Here is a 19,727-nt window from a genome sequence, read left to right on the forward strand (position 1 = left end):
CCCCGTTACACTGTTTAGAGTTACCCTTAGCAAGGGCAGTTGAGCTGTTGGTAAAATTAACTGAATTCTGTCCATGCAAGTGCTTGCATCAGTTGCACCACTGGAATACCAGGAAACAGCTTTAGGAAGAGAAGGGAGCATTTCTTTAATTATTCCCTACATATCAGGTGAAAAGCTTAGAAATTTGCCTGTTTTGATCCACTGAAAGGAGTCTTGGTAAGTGGTCTGCAGCAACCTAAGATCAATCTGGTGGTCTGCAGCCATCTAAAATCAGTCTCCCCAGACTTGCATCATTTCTCCTGCCTCACAGTTCCCTCTTGAATATACTTTAGTATCTCTTTCATTCCTCCAATTATTCCTCCCATGTCACAAGCTAAACTGTACCTGTGTGAGCTTCTGAGTTCACAGGGTGAAGGGACACATGCACTGTAGACAACCTAAGATTTGGAGTTCTGCAAAGATTAGATTTTTCAGGCAGCGGAACCAAAAGATTTTTGTTTTCACTATTTCTTCTATAGCCCGGTGGTACGTGGCTGGTATCCCCTCTTCAACTGAAGAGATGTTAGAGGGTGTGTGTGCTGTGGGAGCATGGCTGCTTAATTTAGGCCAGCTCACCTCCCTCTTTCTGCAGAGCAGAGACCAGGGACACTCAGTAATGTTTATTTACAGATTTAATTTACAGTGCAGTGTCTGTAAAACCTTATTGAACGTGTACATATAGCTATGAACTTGTTACAGATTCAAATTTACAAAGACAGTGTATTTTGTTAAATGTATATGCCAGCAATAACAGCTGGGTATGGCAGACGGAGGCATTATATCAGCGTAGGCCTTGACCCTCAGCGGTTTTCTTGTTACCGTACAGCCCCTACCCTCAGCAGGCCCTCCAGGCAGCAGGCAAGGGGACAATTGACAGCAAAACACTGGTTAAAAAATATGTCAGCAGACAAAACCCAGAAGGGATGAAACAATGATCTAAGCATACATAAAGGAGATGACATGAATAACGTTCAATACATAGGGATAACAAACACCATGAAAGCAATAAAAAATTAGGGATGCTTTTGCGGACCCTCAGGCAACTAAACTATTAGCAGGCAAACAGGACAGTTCATGGGCGTTTCATAACACAGCACTAAAGTACACAAATTGGCAGCAAAGGATACAACTTACAGACAACTCGGCATAGTATAAGGAACTAAGGACAACAACAGTGATACGGCAATTGTGCCCAAGGGGAAGGAATAAAACAGGGGGAGAAGAACAGGTTACCATAAAGAAACACTGTCACCCACAATTGGTCCACGTGGCTAGAATGGCTCAGTGACCATGAAGCCTCCCTTAGCGAGCGGGGCCATTTACTAGGCTCAGGGTCCCTGGGAGTTTCTCTTTCCCCTTTCCCTGGGGACTCTTAGGTTCCCACCAGCCCCTGGCTCCCAATTAGGGTGGGCTCTCTGCACTGTGGGGCTTCGGCCTCATGCAGAGATAGGGACCCGTGCTGCCTTGTGCAGCCGTGGAGTCCTTTCAGCTCTGTCCAGGCCCCGTGCCCCGCTCTGTGCACGGTGGGGCTTCTGCCTCTCGCAGTGATGGGAAGACCCACACTGTCTTGTGCAGCCACGGGGTCCTCTCAGCTCTCTCCAAGCCCCAGGCACCACCCTGTGCACCATGCGGGGGGCTCCTGCCTCTTGCAGGGATGAGTACATCGTGCAGCCGTGGGGTCCCTTCAGCTTCCTCCGGACCACCTGTGCACCGACACTGCTGCTCCCTCAGCGGTGGGGCTGGGACACGGCCACTTGCTGTTTCCCACTCGACGGAGGTGTCTTCAGGGCGCTTCAGAGGCAACGGTGCCACCTCATTGGTCAGCTCTACCAGCCTTTCTGCAGCCCTTCGTCATCATCCCTTGTTGAAGCCACCCATGTGCTGGGCACGTGGGCTTTTACCCCTTCCAGAGGCTCCGCCCCCAGATTGAAAATCGACAAATGGGGAAGCCGGAGGGATTAGTATCAAATCAACACTACCTGTATAAGAGTCCAGAATATTCAAAACATGCTTTATTTGATCTGCTAATTTAGATAGATGGGGTGGAGCCTCCACAGGGTAGAGAAGGAAACCCTTTTTCAGACCGAAATAACACTATTACCGGCATTTAATGTTGCATTCTAAAGGCTCTAATTAAACTCATGAACACGTTTTCAATCCTGTATAAATGCAGGGATATAAAAAGCCACTGTTGCTTGCAGCCTAACTTGAAATAAAATGCAGTGAATCATTGTGATAAAAAGTAGGAAAGAAGACAGGGACTAAATTACAGAAAGCAGTCTTGCTATGGTGGGGATGAAGGCCTTTCCCATCTCTGTGGCTCTGGAAAGTGTAGCTCAAACCACCAGATGGTGCTGCATAACAAATCGTGTATTATTTTATCCTTTATGTGGATTTGTTTTGGAGCGTCATGAGAAAGGACAAACAAGGGAATTCAATTATGAATGTATAATCTTCTGCTATCTCCCTTGTATTTCATTATCTGTGCACAAATGCAAAGCAATTATACCAGTGGCTCCTTTTCTTTTACCCTCTCTGTCATTATTTCAAAACACATACAATTAGAAAGTCATATAGCTGCCAAGTTTGGGGCAGTTCCATGTGTCACAGTAGAAGCAAACTATTTAATGAGTATATTTGCATATTGTACATAAGTTACCTTATTTCAGTTTACAAAAATGTGGGAATTTATTGCCAGCAGATCATAGTAGAGTTGCCAGCCTAGCGAATGAAAGGTTTACCTAAAAAGGAGCCTCATGACTGTCTTTTGACAGATGCTGCCCTACCAGCAAGTTTCTGCTCTGATCTGCTCTTCCTTTCCAAAAATCCCCCAAACAAAACAAAAACAAAAAAGCCTCAACCCAACCAAACAAAAAACTGAAAAAAAACTTAGGCTGTTTGCTGTGAGGGCCTGCTACTCAGTCATAGCTGGATAGAAAGCAGCTATAAAGTTGTTACATATTTTCAAGCACTAAGTTTAGAGATGGTTGGCTCGTTTTATAGCTGGAGAGTTATTTTTATGGTGGGATAATTGCTTTGTATGTGTGGCTGGACTAACTTTACTGTGCAGTTCTCCAGGGAATCAGGTGATAATTATTTTGCACTTGTGGCCTGTCTAAATTAATCATGTAGTTCACTAGTGAATTGTGTAATACATGTGACATGTAGCGGGGTGAGTCAGTGCAAAAGTGACCAGCGTCCACGTCAGGGATGTTATGGCAATGAGCACAGCACAAGGATCCCTAGGATACAAATTGGCAACTAAAACTGAGACCCAGTAAGCTGCATCCTGTAAACCCTGAATATAAGTGGGAACAGGTTTAAGATGGACTGCATTTGAACTGGTGACCTGTAGCTGAAGAGCTCATTAGCAGTATCTAGTGTGAAAGTAATCAGTTAATTGCCCAGTTAAGAAAAACCCAGAGCCCTGCCCTGCCCCACATGGGAATCAAACCTGCCTAGAAACCAGCTTTGAGTTGTCACATATTTCCATGCACCAACTTCAGAGCTGCTTGGCTCTTTTTCTGGCTGGAGAGTCACGTTCACTGTGTGACAGTCACTTCACACATGTGGCCGGTCCACACCGATTGCACGGTTCACCCCGAATTGTGCCATACTTTGCACAAGTGGCCAGTCTGCATTCATTGTGCCTTTCACCTGTGAATTGTGCGACCATCACTTTGCACACGGGGCCGCTCTACACTTACCGTGCAACTTGCCCGGGATTTGTGCGATACTTATTTTGCATAACTTCGCACGTGCGGCCCGTCTACACGTATTGTGTTGCTCACCGGTGAGGTGTGATCATCCCCAGGGATCCTGGTTTTCCCAAATTAAAAAAAATATATATCCTCCATTTTCGTTTTTAAATAAAGTAACCCCAAATTCACATTTTTCCATTATTACAATGAAACACCACTACACACACAAACACACATATTAGTGGTGTTTCATGGAAAAATGTGGATTCGGGGTTACTTTTTAACCCCAAATGTGGGATTTTGTTTGAAATCAGAGAAGACCAGCTCATCACTGTGCACACGGGCCGCGTCCACGCATTGCGGGTCAGCAGTGGGCGCGCTAACACACGTCCCGCGGGCCGGGCCGGGCCGGGCCCCCTCGTGTCCGCTTCCCACACGCGCGCTGGCTGTCGCGCGTTACAGGGCGCCGCGTCACACCCGCGCCAAGGAGCACCTCGGCCCCGCCCACGCCTGCCTGGGAGGGGGCGGGGCCTCTCACGCAGCCGCGCGCTGAGGGCTCCGCCCCCGTTGCCATGGCAGCGCCCTACGCGTCCGTTCCAGGCGGCCATGGTGCGCGGTGAGTGAGAGTGTGTGTGTGTGTGTGTGTAAAAGTGTGTGTGTGTGTGTGTGTGTGTGTAAAAGTGTGTGTGTAAAAGTGTGTGTGTGTGTCCCGGCCCGCCCTGCCCCGGGACGTGGGCTGGAAACAGCGCTGCGGGGCTGGACGTACCCCTCCCCCCTCCCCCCCGGATCCCGCCCGTGCCCCGCTCCCGCTCATGTCAGCGTTATATTATATTATATTATATTATATTATATTATATTATATTATATACCACATCATTATTATAGTATGCCATTATTATATTATATTTCATATCCTACCATTATTATATTATATTACATTATATTATAGTTCATATCCTATCATTATTATATTATATTATATTATATTATATTATATTATATTATATTATATTATATTTATTTTTCATATCCTATCATTATGATATGATATGATGTCTTTATAGTACAGGCAGTCCTCGGACTTACGACACAATTGGTTCCTGAAAACCGTGTCTTAAGTCGAAACTTCGTAACTCGGAACCAATTTTCTCATAAAAAACAATGTTATAAATGGGGGATTGGTTTCTGAACCAAGGCGGGATACCTTATTTTCATCAAAAATACCCCAGAATTTTGTATTCGATCAATTACAGATGAGTAATACAGCTACATTAATGTATTTATATTGTAAATAGCAAGCATATTGATTTGGAAGGACTTCTTTGAGGTGACGTTGCTGGACTTGTTGAAGGGCTCTTGGCTGGCGTCTTCTCAGCAGTCTCGGCTGCAGGTTTTTCTGGAGTCTTGTCTGCTTTCTTAAAGAAAGTGTCCCGGGAAGGTTGGACAGATGTTCTCCAGGGAGATGGGTGATGCAGCGAACTGTTCGCTGGCATTGCATCGGATCAGGTGTTGTAAAGTCAAAACTGACGTCATAAAGTTGAAACAGGGTGTCGATTAATAAACCTTGCAAGTGCGAAACGTTGTAACTTGAAACACTGTAAGTTGAGGACTGCCTGTATGTCGTTATATTATATATCATATCATATCATTATCATATCATTATGTTATATGATTATATTATGCCATTATATTATATTGTGTCATTATATGATGTCATTATAGTATTATTATTATATTGTGTTATATTGTAGTTTGTTGCCAGCTGTAATTTGAAGGTGTAGCAGGGCCCTGGGTCTTTCTTAATGAATTGTGCAGTTCAGCGGCGAGTTGTGCACTAGGTGCCAGGTGTTTCTTAGACACCGCTCATGGGCTCTTTGGTGGTAGTTTGCCATTTCAGATGGGTCCAGCTTCAACTTGTTCCCACTTGTGTTTGGCCCCTGCAGGATGAAGCTTATTGGGTCTCAGTTTCAGTTACTATTTTATATTCTGCAGGATCTTGTGCTTCACGTTGCCCTAACATGCCTGCCTCAGAGGCTTGTGTCTTTGCACTGACTGGCCCTGCTATACGCTACATATATTACATAATTAGTAACCGGTATTGTATTATGTAGTTAGGCAGCAGCCAGGGAGATGCTCCCAGCTCCTTCGAATCTGCCCCATTCCTTCTAAACACTTCATCCTGCAGGTGTTAATGTCCTTTCTTTTAATGGACTTTCTGCTCCACAACCAGAGCTGTCCTGTTTTCGGCAGGACCGCCCTCTATTCGCTGCGCCTGGTCACAGCGCTCCCATTTCACAGCCCTGCATGAGTTGTTGTCTTTTTTTAACTTGAGCTGAAAGCAGACGTTCAGGGGTGAAAGCGTTAGACAGGGTGAGCGTCAGCTCAGGCGGGGAGATGGCATTCAGTGAAGCACTAGATGCGCTGGCAGAGCACTCCAGGCAGCTAGGTTTTTGTTTACACCTCTGCAAGAGGTCTGGGTTGAATCCTGATAATGATGAGGCCTGAGAGATGCCACCCTTGGAGCCCTGGTGCCTCATGTGTGGGTTTTTTAATGCATAAAGTCAGGTATACCAAATGAATGCTCTTTCCAATGAAGTTATATTTTTGGTTTTCGTCAACCTGAAAATGAATAACGTAGCCCTAGGGCCCTAGCATATTAACAGAGCTTCTAGCTCAGGGGTGCTCAGCCTCTGGCCTGCAGAGCCATGGTATCTGGCCCGTGGGGCTCCCCAAGGATGAGGAAATGTGGTGGCAAGGGAGCTGTGGCAGTTAGCAGCTCCACCCTTCCCTGCCGCCAATTCCCCAGCTCCCAACACCAAACTCCACACACCTGGGTTGGAGTTAAGCCATGCTCCATTTCCGTGCCCACCCCCACTCCAGCTGAATAGGGTCCAGGCCACACTCCCTGCTTCCCTCCCTTGTGGCTGGATCAGGGCTGGGCCACCCTGCTCCCCTGCATGGGGCTGGGTCAAGTTCCCTCCACTTCCTTGCCACAACAGGAACAGGTTGAAGCTGAGTCAAGCCCCCATTTCCCCATCAGGGCTGGGTTTGGGCCAGGATGGCCCCCCTACTCCCTCCGCATGGCTGGATTGAGGTACAACCGCCCCAGTGCTGGATTGGGACCACCAGCCTGATCCGGTCTGCAGCACTGCACATCTGACCTACTGGCCAAAAAGCACAACTGTTGTTTTTACCTTTGAGAAAAATGTGTTGTGTTATATGTAGTGATGCACCACACCACCTGTACCCCCTTTTTCATTCCCATGACCAGTTTGAGTCAGATTTGAGCATCTCGTTTCTTGGTGAACTCCAAACGGTAGAGACAGGCAAGCCCTGTATCCCACCTTAAGTGTCTGTGCAGTATCTGGATTAACACGTTGCCTCAGAACAATCATGACTAACTTGAGTTAACACCCGTTTTAGTCTTGTGTATAAGTGACTATCCTGCCCCTGCTTTGATATGAGTCAAATCTCAGATTTACCAGCCCTGGATTAAACCAGTCATCTGGTTTTTGGCTTCAATAGGTGTAGACAGAAGTGACAGTTTTCTTCCGATCTGGGCCCTGAAAGCACTCTGCAGCCATGATCAAACACAAGTTCACGGCTGCGGAGCACTTTAAGAGGGCCTGATCCTGCGACAATCTAAACCCTCAGTACATAGTGGAGTGCCTTCATTAACTTGTGTCTCTGCGTGCCAGGATCAAGGCTTGGCTGACACAGCCCAGCCCTGCTCCCAATGCTGTTTTCAGAATGGGAGGGGGAAAGGGAGCGTAGGCAGCTCCTTCTGGGGTTTGCCCAGCTGGTGCTAGAAGGTGGGGCTCCGGTCAACCTCTTCCTCCACTCCAGCACAGCTGGGGAAACCCTAGAACAGACCTCCCTCCCCTGCTTTCTCTCTCTCCCATCCTGAGACAGAACGGAAGCTGGGAGGGGGAGGCAGAGCAAGGGGAAGAGGCTGCAGAGACTCAGCCTCTCTCCCTGGATTGGTTCCAAACTGGAGCTTGATCTCCCACCTTTTTGACCCAAGAGCTACATTTGGGTCAGAAAGATTAGTTTAACTCAAGGTGCTTTCTGTGAAGCACCATGAGTTAGACCTGGGAGCTTCAATTCTGTCTGCACCTAGTGACTCTGAATCCTACTTGCCAGCAGCACAGCCCACTGCCCTCAGAGGAGCAGGTCTGTTGCTAGGGATTGGTTTTGTTTAGGATTCTCAACAAAATGCTTCAGTTTTAAAAATCAAACCTACATGTCCATGAGGATATAGGCAAGGTCCTTCATGTCTGAGTGTGTCAGACGTGCAAACTTTGGTTAACTGCATCACACAATGCAGTTTTTGCCTATTGCTTATGTTGTAACAGGCTCTGAAGGGCACGGAAACTCTTCATTTTCTGTTGTCTAACTTGTAACACACTTGTGCTCTGTTTAACTGCATGACTAGTGAAACTGATGAGCCGCTGTCATTTTCAAGGCTTGTAAAGCAGCCTTGACCTGATTAGATCTGTTACTTTCATAGCTGCATCCTTTCATAAGTACTCTGTGGACAAATAATTTTATCCTGGGATCTCGTTGTCCATCTTTACGTATCTGTGAAGTATCCAAATTAGCACTCTACTCCTGAACAATCAACATCATTTGAGGTAATTCCCATTTAAACTCAGCAATTGTTCTGGTCTGTTTTGATGCAAGTTAAAACCTGGGACAGTCAGCCCCATATTAAAATGATCCTCTGTTTTTTTTAGTTTGAGAAACAAGGTAGGGTGGGAAAAGCTTAGGAGAAGGGGTTGTTCCTGTAGCTAATGAGGATTGTTTATGCTGCTTTGGGATAAGTGAATAATTATTTTTTCAGTTTCAAGGCAATGCGCTTAAATGGAGTGCACTGTACTAATGGAAAACTTAAGGGAAAATGTGGCCTAAAGACTTCTAAATGTCCTTTCTTTGTAAACAACAAATATTTAGAACCATATTGTAATTTGAAATGGTAAATAAAATTAGTTCATTATTTAGTACTGTTCATTATTTTAGTAAAAAGAATAATTCCTATCTCGTTTGGCCTTAAAAGTGACACTGGAACTACCAGTTATTATGAACCAGTTTTCAGAGGTAAGTACTATGCTTGAAATGGCAGTGCAATTGCAATATAGAGTTAAATTAGGAACAGGGCTACCGGAGATTCCAGATTTCACTATTTTCCCTTACTTTATGATTTTTTTTTTTCCTTTTGCTCTTAATCTCTTCATTTTAATTGTATATCTCCACTGCTATTGAGCTGTCCATCCCTTGCTGTACAATACCAGTGGTTTGGAAAACAACACTTTCTCTCTCTGTGAAGTTGGCAGACTCATGTTTTGGGAAGGCATTGCTTTCTGCGGCAGAATAGCTACATCTTCTGAAGGGCCGCGTCTACACGAAACACTGATTGTGCGGTAGCCTGAGATTACTGCTCAGTAGTGTTGCATGGCAGAACCCATGGTGTGACGCTACTGCGTAGTCAGTGTCACGAAAAACCTGTTCGTGAGCATTACTGCACAATAACTTGGGTTCATCTCTGCGACTGCGCAGTAACTCAGGTTACTGCGTGTGGCAGGGCATGGTTTGTGCCTGCCACTTCAAGGGCCTGAACCCAGCAGCCGGCAGATGCCTGATGAGGGCAGCCATTTTGGATTCAGGGCTGCCCATATAAACAGGGCATTTTGCTGCTGGAAGGCCAGGCAACAACATCATCTGGCTGCAAGGCTGCTGGTATCACCTGGAGGTAAGGGAGGAGCTATAGGGGATGGTCTGGAGGTTCCTGGTCCTGAGCATGACCTAAAACTGCACCCTGCTGGGAGTGGGTGGTCTGGTGGGGCTCTCAGTGGCATGGTAGCCTCCAGGAAATGCCAGGCCAGTTGCCACCCTGGTGAAAGGCAGGCCGGGGCGCCTTAACCCCAGCTCCCACCTTTGGGTGGGTCAGGTGACAACAGAGGTAGAGGAGGCCAGGCACAGCTATGGCCACCTGAGCCCACCCGAGGAGGGAAGCCCCAAGACCCTGAGTAAAGGAGGTGTTGTGGAGCCTCGAGTAAAGGGGGAGAAGAACTAGAGGGCTGAGGGTCCAGTACACATACAGACATTGAGTGTTACCCTGAAAGGGGCCCGAGTGTGCTTAGACCCAGTTGGGTAATTGGCTGGCCACTACCCTGGTGAGGGTCATGAGAGAGGCCCAACAGATGGTATGTCTGCCACCCAAGGAATGGACTAGCTAAGCCTATGGCCAAAGGGTGCCCACTCCAAGAGGGAGCAAGGCGGCATAAGTTGTCTATGTGAGAAAGAGACCCTGTGAGAGAGGGTGGAGTGAGTGAGGCCCAAGTGAAAGGCGGGCGGTATGACTGTGTGTGCGACTGAGGCCTGACGGCATGGCCTAAGCATGCTCTGGCTGTAGGCCGGGGGCACTGTAACATCTGGATGCCATCTGTGAGGCTTGGGCCGTGGTGTAGGGGAGGTACGGAACCGCGGACACCCCTAAATATGCAGGTGCAGTAATGGGCAGCCTCCCGCCTTATTTAACAGCATATTATTATTCCAGCAAGGTGTGGCAGATGAGACTGGTAGGCGGCATGCCCAGAGGCAGGTGGGGGGCTAGCTGCGGCAAGCGGGGATATCCATTTTGCTACACTGCGCAGTCATTTAGTACTTATAGATTCATAGATTCATAGATGTTAGGGTCGGAAGGGACCTCAATAGATCATCAAGTCCGACCCCCTGCATAAGCAGGAAAGAGTGCTGGGTCTAAATGACCCCAGCTAGATACTTGTCTAACCTCCTCTTGAAGACCCCCAGGGTAGGGGAGAGCACCACCTCCCTTGGGAGCCCGTTCCAGACCTTGGCCACTCGAACTGTGAAGAAGTTCTTCCTAATGTCCAGTCTAACGAACTGTGAAGAAGTTCTTCCTAATGTCCAGTCTAAAATACTTGTTCATACAAGTATTAAATGACTGCACAGTAATGACTGTGTAGTCAGCGTCTCGTGTAGACATGGCCAAGGTGTGATATAAGTTTTAGTCTTAAATGATGCATTTACACAAGATGCTCTGAGTGCAGTAGATTAATTCTACTTAGTCTACTGTGCAGTAGCATGACCTAAAAAGCATGCGCTGGCGCTACTACACAATAGTGCTGGTTACTGTGCATTTAGTTAGTACCTGTTATTACAGGTACTAACTAAATGCGCGGTAACCACTGCACGGTAACGTATGTGTAGACATGCACACTGTAAAAGTATTACTGCTATCCAGCCTTCTCATTATCTCTGCATCTACGTGAAGGCCAATATCTCCTAGTTCTTTCTACTTTATCAGTGCAGTGCCAAATCTTCTGAGTAAAAAATTCTCAAAACACCCCCTCTCATACCTTTAGGATCATTTATTTGTTCCCCCTTGCCAACTATTGATGTTATTACTCACTATCTTCAATAGATCTTTGCCATTTCAGAAGAATACTCTTACTTGCTAACTACCAATCAGGTTCCAATCTCCCTGCCATTAATAAGGTTGTGGGGAAAAGCATCTTTCTTCTGTCTGTCTGATCACTGGCTTTAGTGACGTTCTTGCATTTTCATAGATTTAATATTGTCTCCTTTTGGGTGGCTACTGAATTACCTTTTAACATAGGTTTCTCTTTGATCTCAGGGGTTTTTTTAATATAGTCAGTCTCTCTGGGAAGAACCAGAAGCCAAGGGACCTGGTTTTTCCACGCCTTGAACTTTGTGCAGTCATTTTCACTTGTGTAGAGGTAGCATAAATGCTACCAAATAAGTAGTAAATACACAAGGTGTGAGGCAGTGGAGAGTCAAGCTAATTATTTTCAGACTCATCATTCCTGGTTTGAATCTTTCGTCTCTTCTTTAGCTCATTCACGGGTAAAAGGAGAGAGAGCCTGGAAATGGGAATGGCCACAACTGGTGTGGAAGCTAATATCAAAGGGCGTTTGTAGATGTGCCAGGAGTCTGCTCCGACTCGCTTTAATTACAGCACATTGGAGCAGTCTGCTTGGAGCGTGCTCGTTAGCACGCTCCAGGCAGCCTCTGCATCTCATGTAACAGTGTCCTCTCCCCGCACTTCAAAATGGCAGCGGGGTGCTTTAACTCAAGCTTATTGAACAAGTTTGAGTTAAAGCACCCCTGAAGTGTGGGGAAGCTGATACACAAGATGCTGCAGGCACCTTAATTAGAGCGGCTTTCTGAGCTGCTGTGATTAAAGCACTCTACCTCTCCCCCTGGGGCACGTGTAAAAATGCCCAAAGAGTCTCGTGCACTTCAGTCGGATGAGCTAGGTAATCTCTACCCCATAATTCTGAAAGAACCGGCACGTGAAATTGCAAGCCCAGTAGGAACAATTTTTTGAAGAATTATTGAGTCAGGGATGGTAATTTTATGATTGAAGAATAATAAATGTAGCACCTAGTTTAGAAGGGGAGTGGAGGAAGAGTGATCTGAGGAATTACAGGGTTACTAGTCCTTAATGGGATGCAAGGCTTCAGAAAAAAAATTGAAGGAGAATAATTCAAGGCATAGAGGGAAAGGGAAAATGGGATAAAAGGTGGTATAGTTTTGCCAGAAGCTTGACTATCCAACTAACTTTCTTTGCTAAAGTAACTGATTTAACTGATTTTTCTAGGCAAAGATAAGGTGGTGGAAATCATATATCTGAATTTCATAATCTGAATTTCTGTAAAGCACATGGAGAAATTATTATTATTGGTAGAAGAAACATAAGATGAATCTGGAACTGTCTAATAGGGAAGTACTATATTTTGCTAAAAGGAAAAGCATCAGATGGGAAGGAGGTTACTGGTAGAGTTCCTTAAGGATGAGCTTTGGGATTGGTTTTATTTAATATTTTCATTAATGTCCTTGGCACAAAAGTAGGAATTTGTTAATGAAATGTGCTGATGACACAAACATCAGTAAAGAAGAGGACCAGGATGATATGCAGGAAGAACTGGATGATTTTAAAAATAGAAATTAATTTGAATTCAGTAATATCCGGTGCCTTTATGAAAGAGGAGGAAGACCTGGGGGGGTTACCTGTTGATTACAGAATGATTCTGAGTCATCAATATGACTCCGTGATGAAAAAGGGAATTGTGATTGATCCTAGGATCAAATCCGTTGAGGTATTTCCAGTGGAGACAGGGAAGTGTTAATGCCATTGGGAAGTTGTATATGTCTACAATTCTGGAAACGTTATTTCAAGAAAGATTAATTTAAACTGGAACAAGCATAGAGAATTTTGATCACGGGACTGGAGAGGTCTGTCTTACAGGAGGACATTAGAAATTTGACTTGTTTAGCTGAGAAAAGATGTATCTGGCCTCAGAGGGGTAAACACCAAAGAGAGAGAAGTGCTATTTATATTAAAGGATAATGTTGGCTCACAGCCAAATGGATAAAATCTGGCCATGAATAATTTTAAATAAGAAATTAGAAGGTTTGCAACCTTCAGAGCAGCAAGGTTGTGGAACAACCTTTCAGGAAGGATAAGGGGGGGGCAAACATAGTATTCAGATAGAGCCTAGCCAGCTTACGAAAGGGATGATGTGGTATAGTTGCCTCCGATAGCAAAGGAATGCACTCGGTGGGTGCGTCCAGATGAGCGTGCACATGCGTTTCCCCAGGGACAAATAGCAGCGGCACATAGTCGTGGGTAGGGTAGGGGACTGTGGGCTGGCCCCAACAGTCTTTCCTGGGGGTCTCTCAGGACTCTGGCAGCAGGGAGCCTGGCCAGCAGCCGGAGTGTGGCTCCGGCCAGCCAGGCTCTGGTTTCGGATGGTGCATGCTGCTGCTATGCGCACCACCCTTCTTTTTTCTAGCCTGGATTTTTTTTGACATCAGGATCCCCTGATGTCAAACTCCTACCCCCTCTCTCCCCACCCCCATGCTGCAAATTAGCAGCATGGGGAATGCCTGCCTGTGCGGTGTGTGGCACTATAGATGGGTCTGCGGCAACAGCTACCACATGTGCACACTTGTCTGGAAAACCCCAGTGAGTTGGGAGGTACTTTCCAGTCTTATATTTTTATGACTATGCCTCTGCTGATATCCTTCTGAAAACCTGACTTGGGTAGTTTTCAACTCATCATAAGCCCAGTGGGTTACTGTAAAAAGAATAAGGCCTTCTTGTTCTGGAAGATGTGTTGTCTCCAGAGTTATTCAGGAACTGGAAACCAATACCACATTTGATTTCCTGTTTACAGAGACAGAAGATGTAGAACTGGAAATGACCTTTGAGGTCACTAAGTCCAGACCTCAGGTCTCACAGGCAACCACATCAAATATAATTCTGTTAATGAACTTGTCAAACTCCATTGCAATGACGATCTTGGGGGTTTGATAGCGAGCCAGAAAATCAAGGATTCACATATGCCTCTAACCATGTGAATGAAAGAAAAACCCTCATTAAGTTTATAGTCGTTCTGTCCCTGTAGCCAGTTATTTTTGAGCACGTCTGATATTCCAGAGAGAAAATTCTTTAATATAACAGTATTGATGAAAAATAAAGCTATTCGATCTCTGTCTGCTGGTTTACAAGCTCCTCTCTTCTTTCCTGTCAGAATTGTGTTGGTTTTTTTTTCCTTGCAGGCATCTCAGCTCAGGAAACCAATCTTTCCTTTTTCCTCTCTAAAGCACTAGACAGTCTGCAAAGTGTTGAGTGTTCAATTCCCTGCAGCAGCTCTCCAGACGTGTGTCTCAAGTGCTCCTATGGCTCCTATAGGGAATCATTTCTTCTGCTTCGTAAACCTGCTCGAAAATGAAAGCCGGCAGTTTTGCCTCACTATTTGAATACACCCAGGAGACACAAAAGAACTGTTCTAGAGAGTGCTGCTGTGAAGCATGGCGCACTTTATCCATCTGCCTTACACAGTGAATGGACCTAATGTAATCACCCTTAATGTTGTGCTGGGCATGTGCCAGTGAGCATACATGGGACAGACCTTTACATATGCACAGAGCGCTGCACTAAGGAGGGCTAAGTTGCATCCTTTTGTGGTGAAGTGGGTGTGCACTACTGCACCTTAGCAGCCCCCTCTCTGCCCCCAACAATGTAGGTATGTCCTACATACTTCTTGTTACAGGGATCTGAAAATAACATATAAAATGTCCATTGAATCATAAGGTTGGAAGGGACCTCAAGATTCCAACCTCCTGTACAAATGCAGGACGTCTTATTCCTAAATCAGCCCAGACAGATGCCTATCCAGCCTCTGTTATAAGGAAGTTGTTTATCATATGTTACTCAGAAATTATTTGCTTAAGAAGGGTATTCAGCATAATGGTTTTTAAGCCTGCATCCATTTGCCCTACCAGGATGCTTTATACTAGTGCTGTCATGCTTGCTTACACTGACCTATCTGTACTGGGAGCATAGATCTATTTTACCATTTTCCCACACACTGGCATCAAGCCTCGGTAGGATTCCTTGGTGAGCACAGTATCACCAGTATGGAAAATGGAGGAGTGCCATCTGTCCAGAGCAGGATGGAGCTACCTGTGTTAAGTATGCAAGTGATATAAAGTGGCAAGTTTAAAGTAATAATTGTAATGAATACCCTTATTGCCTGGGGTAAACCAGCTATCAGGGGCATTCAGCATATCATTCTACAGTTAATGGAACTGCTGTGCTCATCTCTGCAGATTGCCTTTATAAACCTCTTCATCCATATGCCAAATGGAAGCCCACAGATCAGGATTAAAGTCTCCTTCAGTAAGGGATATTCAGCCCTGTTCATCTGTAAATAATAAGACTAAAGCAACCTATTTCCCCCTCTTCTCAAAGGGCTCTAAGTATAGGAGCTGTATTGTCTCAAATGACTTCCTGAGACACTGACGCAACATGAGGACCAAATTGTAACAGTCCAGCCCTTGTGAATAGTGCTTCAGCTCAGCAGCAATAATAAAAATGGACAATTTGAGCAAAACTCTGAGAGGTAAAAACTCCTGGAAAGAAAATTATTTAATCATACGGCAGGGCTGTTTTCTTTCCCTATTTACCTTTTACTTCATTTTTCCATGGAGTGCTTTTGCAAGGTATGAGAAACTTTTTAAGAGTTAGCTATCATAAAAACACCCATTCTGATTTTTTTTTTAAGGCCCCTCTACACGTTACAGGTATCGCACAATTACCTTAAGACCAGCTACATGTGAAAAGTAGCTATCACTCTATAAAAAGCTCCGAACAGCTATAAAGTTAGACCTTGAAAACGTGTACTAACTTTATAGCTGGTTGCTACTGAGGTTTAACCTGCAAGTGTAGCAGGGTCTCCCCTGTGGCTGGGAGCACCACCAGCTGATGGGGCTCCAAGTTGCATGGGTGTGCCATGACCAGCCATGGGGGTAAGTGAAACTCTCAGGTCTGGGAGATCATGGCAGCTGTGATCCCCCAGGCCCAGGGGTTTTATGCACCCCCAAGCCTGGGAGAACGCGACTTGCACAGTACCCCAGCTCTGGGGGTCTGTGGGGTACCCTGCAGCTGGAAGCCCCCTCAATTGAGGAGCTCCCAGCCATGGGAACTTGCCTGCTTCTTGCTGGTGCAGGGGTTCCCCTTGCACTAGCAATAAGGCACGATGGATCGAATGTGCCATCTCAGTCACGCCTCCTGCCATGCACACATGGCGATTGTGTGGATCCCGCATTAGATCCCATTGCATCATTACCTGCATGTGCAGAGGGGGCAGTGTAAACACCTACTTCTCCAGCCAAGCTGTATAGCAGGGAACTCAAAAATTATAAAAGAAAAGCTCGTGCATTTGAAACGTATTTGTTACAATGGGGTGGAGATGAGGTAGTATGATCTGTAGCCATGAAAAAAAAAACATGCTTTCATGACCCCTTTTATTGACTGGAAGATTGCTTGGCAAAGGTATTGTTATTTTAAATTTTAGCTGGGATGGAAAATGAGATTATTGATCAGTGAGACTATTCCAGTCATACATTGAAAGCTTTATCGGGATACACTAAAGCACTAACTTATTTACAGTAATAATTATAAAGCTCACATAGCCTTGGAGTCGAGGGAAGTGGGGTCAGCTGGCCAGGTGTTGCTGCTTTCTCGGGAATTCACAATGGTCAAAGTTGCTCAGCAGAGTCTTGAGCTAGGCGATCTCTTGCAGCTATACAACTTTTTTTTATACTTCTGGCTACATGCTGCTAGTCATATATGCCATTCCATATTTAGTGACCCAGTGTTGCAAAACACCAACCCTGACTGGGAACCCAAAACTTGCTCAACTCAGTGACATGTGCTTGCACCAATACCCTGGCCAAGCAGGGCTTGCCAGGCCTACAATATAATGTGGATGTTCAGAATCCTGGTCCTGCATTGGACCACTTGTACTCCAGTTAATAAAATAGTCATGCCTTGGATCAAATTGAAGAAATACCTTGGATCAAATTTAGCCCAAACATAAGCAGTAGTAATGGGGACCAGTGATGGTATTACCCAAAGCAAGAAGAAATATGTTACTGCGCTGCTTAAGAGTCTTGCTCCTGATTCCCCCTTGCTTCCCATCCCTAGCGTGGCATACTAACCCTGGCATAGTGGCACAGCTTTGCTAGACAGCACATTGATTGGCAGTGGAGCCAAGGGCCATGCCCACACCAGTCCTACCCATTCCTCTGCTGGTGGTGGAATATGACGTAATGTCCTCACAGAAGCTGCCTCCTTTTATCATCCTGCTACTTGTGATCTGAGTTGGTAGCATAAGCGTAAGAGGGCATAAGATACTTGCCTATTGCCTTACACAACTGCACAAATTGGCCCACAATCTGGCATACTGAAGGCAACAGAAATTGTGCTTATGCCAGGGTCACATATAACCACTTTTAGTGTTATTTTTTCTTTTGTTTTAAAGATAAGGTCAATTTGATTCTCAAAATGATAGGTATTATGGTGGGACATACTGAGGGGTCATCTTTTACAAATTTTGTAGCAGTCGGTACTCCTGTTGACACTTGTACTGAATGTCTTTTTATTAAGGTGGAAAAAGGGATTTAATTAACTCCTTGAGTAGATCACAAGTAGAGTAATGAAAACTAACTACCTGGAGGAAATTTTCTTGCAGTCACTGAAGATCTTGTTCGACGGCGTGCAGAACATAACAACTGTGAAATTTTTTCCCTGGAAGAAATCACCTTGCATCAACAGGAAATAGAGAAAATAGAATACCTTGATAAATGGTGCAGAGACTTAAAAATTCTCTATCTTCAGAATAATTTAATTCCAAAAATTGGTAAGTGTTTTTATTTTCATTCTGTTTTATATTTAAACTGAGTTACAGGTGTGATTGTGAGGTCAGAAAATGGCTATTAGGTTTTGAGTTTAAGGCACAAAGAGCAACAGGAAAGAGGAGGAGTGGTTAAATGACTGTGGGCTTGATCATGACCTCTGAGCATCTTCTCCCTGTGTTGAATTCAGCAGTAGATATGGGCTCAGAATGTTACAGGTTTCAGCCCTACTATTAAAAAGCTTGTTATGTAGTAAAATGCTGTAGATCAAAGTTATCTTGCATTTTTACCTTTCTTGCAAAGAGAAAGTAAGTTTGTTACCCACTCTGAATTGTGGTATTAGAGAACTGGCCTCTCTACACTGATGCCTAGAAGTCCTCTAGTTAAAGCATAGACCTAAACATAACTATTTTGAGTCCTTAACTCCCCTAGGTGCTTCTTCTCTAGCAAGGGACCTTGGAATATGCTGGCACTTATAGATGGCCAGAGAGTTTACTTTTAGTATATATAAATGAAAAAAATGTTATTTCAATTAATTCTCAAAAGAAATCCTTACTTTATATTGGGGAGAAACTGTCATGTTCTTCTATATAAATACAGCCCTTTGATGATAGGTGGCAAAATTTTGCCTATCCTACAAGACATAAAACTTCACAAGGCCTGGGTATACAGAGAGCCTGGATATACAGAGAAGTTGTATGATGATATAGCATCATATGTTTGCCCAGGCACATCATAGATAAATATAAGGTGAGGTTCTTGTTTGGAAAAGCTTAGACTGTACAGTGTTGGAGGATGAGGGAATGAGAAGCACCAAAAACAAGTGACTGAGCGGTGATACTTATGTCATGTAAATTACCTTTGTCCCTATTTTAAAAAGGAAAGTTTTCAGGTGAATAAATGATTTGCTGATCTCACAGGCAGGGGAAGAGGGGGCTGTGAGAGAGGTGTAAGGTGCTTTTAACACTTGTATTCTCCACTGTCCAGAGCTGCTCTAGTGGTAGGAGAGGTTTCCAGTGTAAGCCTGGGTACTTTGCCAGGTTGCCCCAAAGGTGACTGTGCTCTGTGTGGTGGCGCTACACCAGACCTACCACCTCCACCCTCAGCTTCACCCTGGGTGCCTCTGATGCCAGGGAGTCTTAGGAAGGCAGACTTAGAGGTGTCTTCTGTAGGGCTCGCACTGGGGAAAGTAGGAGAGTGGGTGCTCTTTTATACTGCTTCAGCTCATTGGTGCCTACAGTTTTGGCCCTGAGCCCATGGACAAATGAATGGCATGGGACCCATCTGTGAGGCCAGACTGGCTTCTGCTTGCCTGAGATCAGGCCCTGGGTACCCCACCCACCTGGGAGCCCCACACTGGTCCTGCACGGCCCCCATGTGCTGGGATCAGGCCCTGTGCCACCTTGCATGCCTAGTCTAGTGCACAGAGTCATGGCCTGCAGGGCTCCCCACAGATCCATAGGGAGCCCGACAAGCCAGATGACATGGTGCTGAGGGCCGGATCTGGCCACTGGCTAGGGCTTGAACACCTCTGCTTTAGCCCATCCAGGAGGGCCATAGCGGGGGTGGTTGTGGTGATACTTCACCTTCTCTGTTGCTGTCCCCCACACCTGTAAGGATTTATTTCGTTTTTCTGATAACCCTCATGTTCCTGGAAGGTTACTGTGGAGTAATCCTTCAATTAATCCTTCCGTTCACAACAGCTCACTGCAGTGATCTCATTTTTAATAAGATGCA

At 45.3% G+C, this 19,727-nt stretch overlaps 1 protein-coding gene across 4 annotated transcripts in view; it reads left to right on the plus strand.

Annotated features, from left to right (window-relative positions):
• Nucleotides 1–4,260: 4,260 nt before the first annotated feature.
• Nucleotides 4,261–19,727, plus strand: part of DNAAF11 (dynein axonemal assembly factor 11) — a 67,610-nt gene continuing 52,143 nt past the window's right edge. For 3 of the 4 annotated variants that reach the window (XM_059723736.1, XM_059723737.1, XM_059723738.1), the window contains exons 1-2: nt 4,261–4,356; nt 17,828–17,995. In XM_059723736.1, coding sequence (XP_059579719.1) covers nt 4,347–4,356; nt 17,828–17,995 — 178 coding nt within the window. In that variant the 5' untranslated portion in view covers nt 4,261–4,346. The remainder of the gene's footprint in view (nt 4,357–17,827; nt 17,996–19,727) is intronic. The other variant, XM_019481777.2, reaches the window with a different exon arrangement.

The sequence above is a fragment of the Alligator mississippiensis genome, chromosome 3 (genome assembly GCF_030867095.1).
Source record: "Alligator mississippiensis isolate rAllMis1 chromosome 3, rAllMis1, whole genome shotgun sequence".
NCBI lineage: Eukaryota > Metazoa > Chordata > Crocodylia > Alligatoridae > Alligator > Alligator mississippiensis.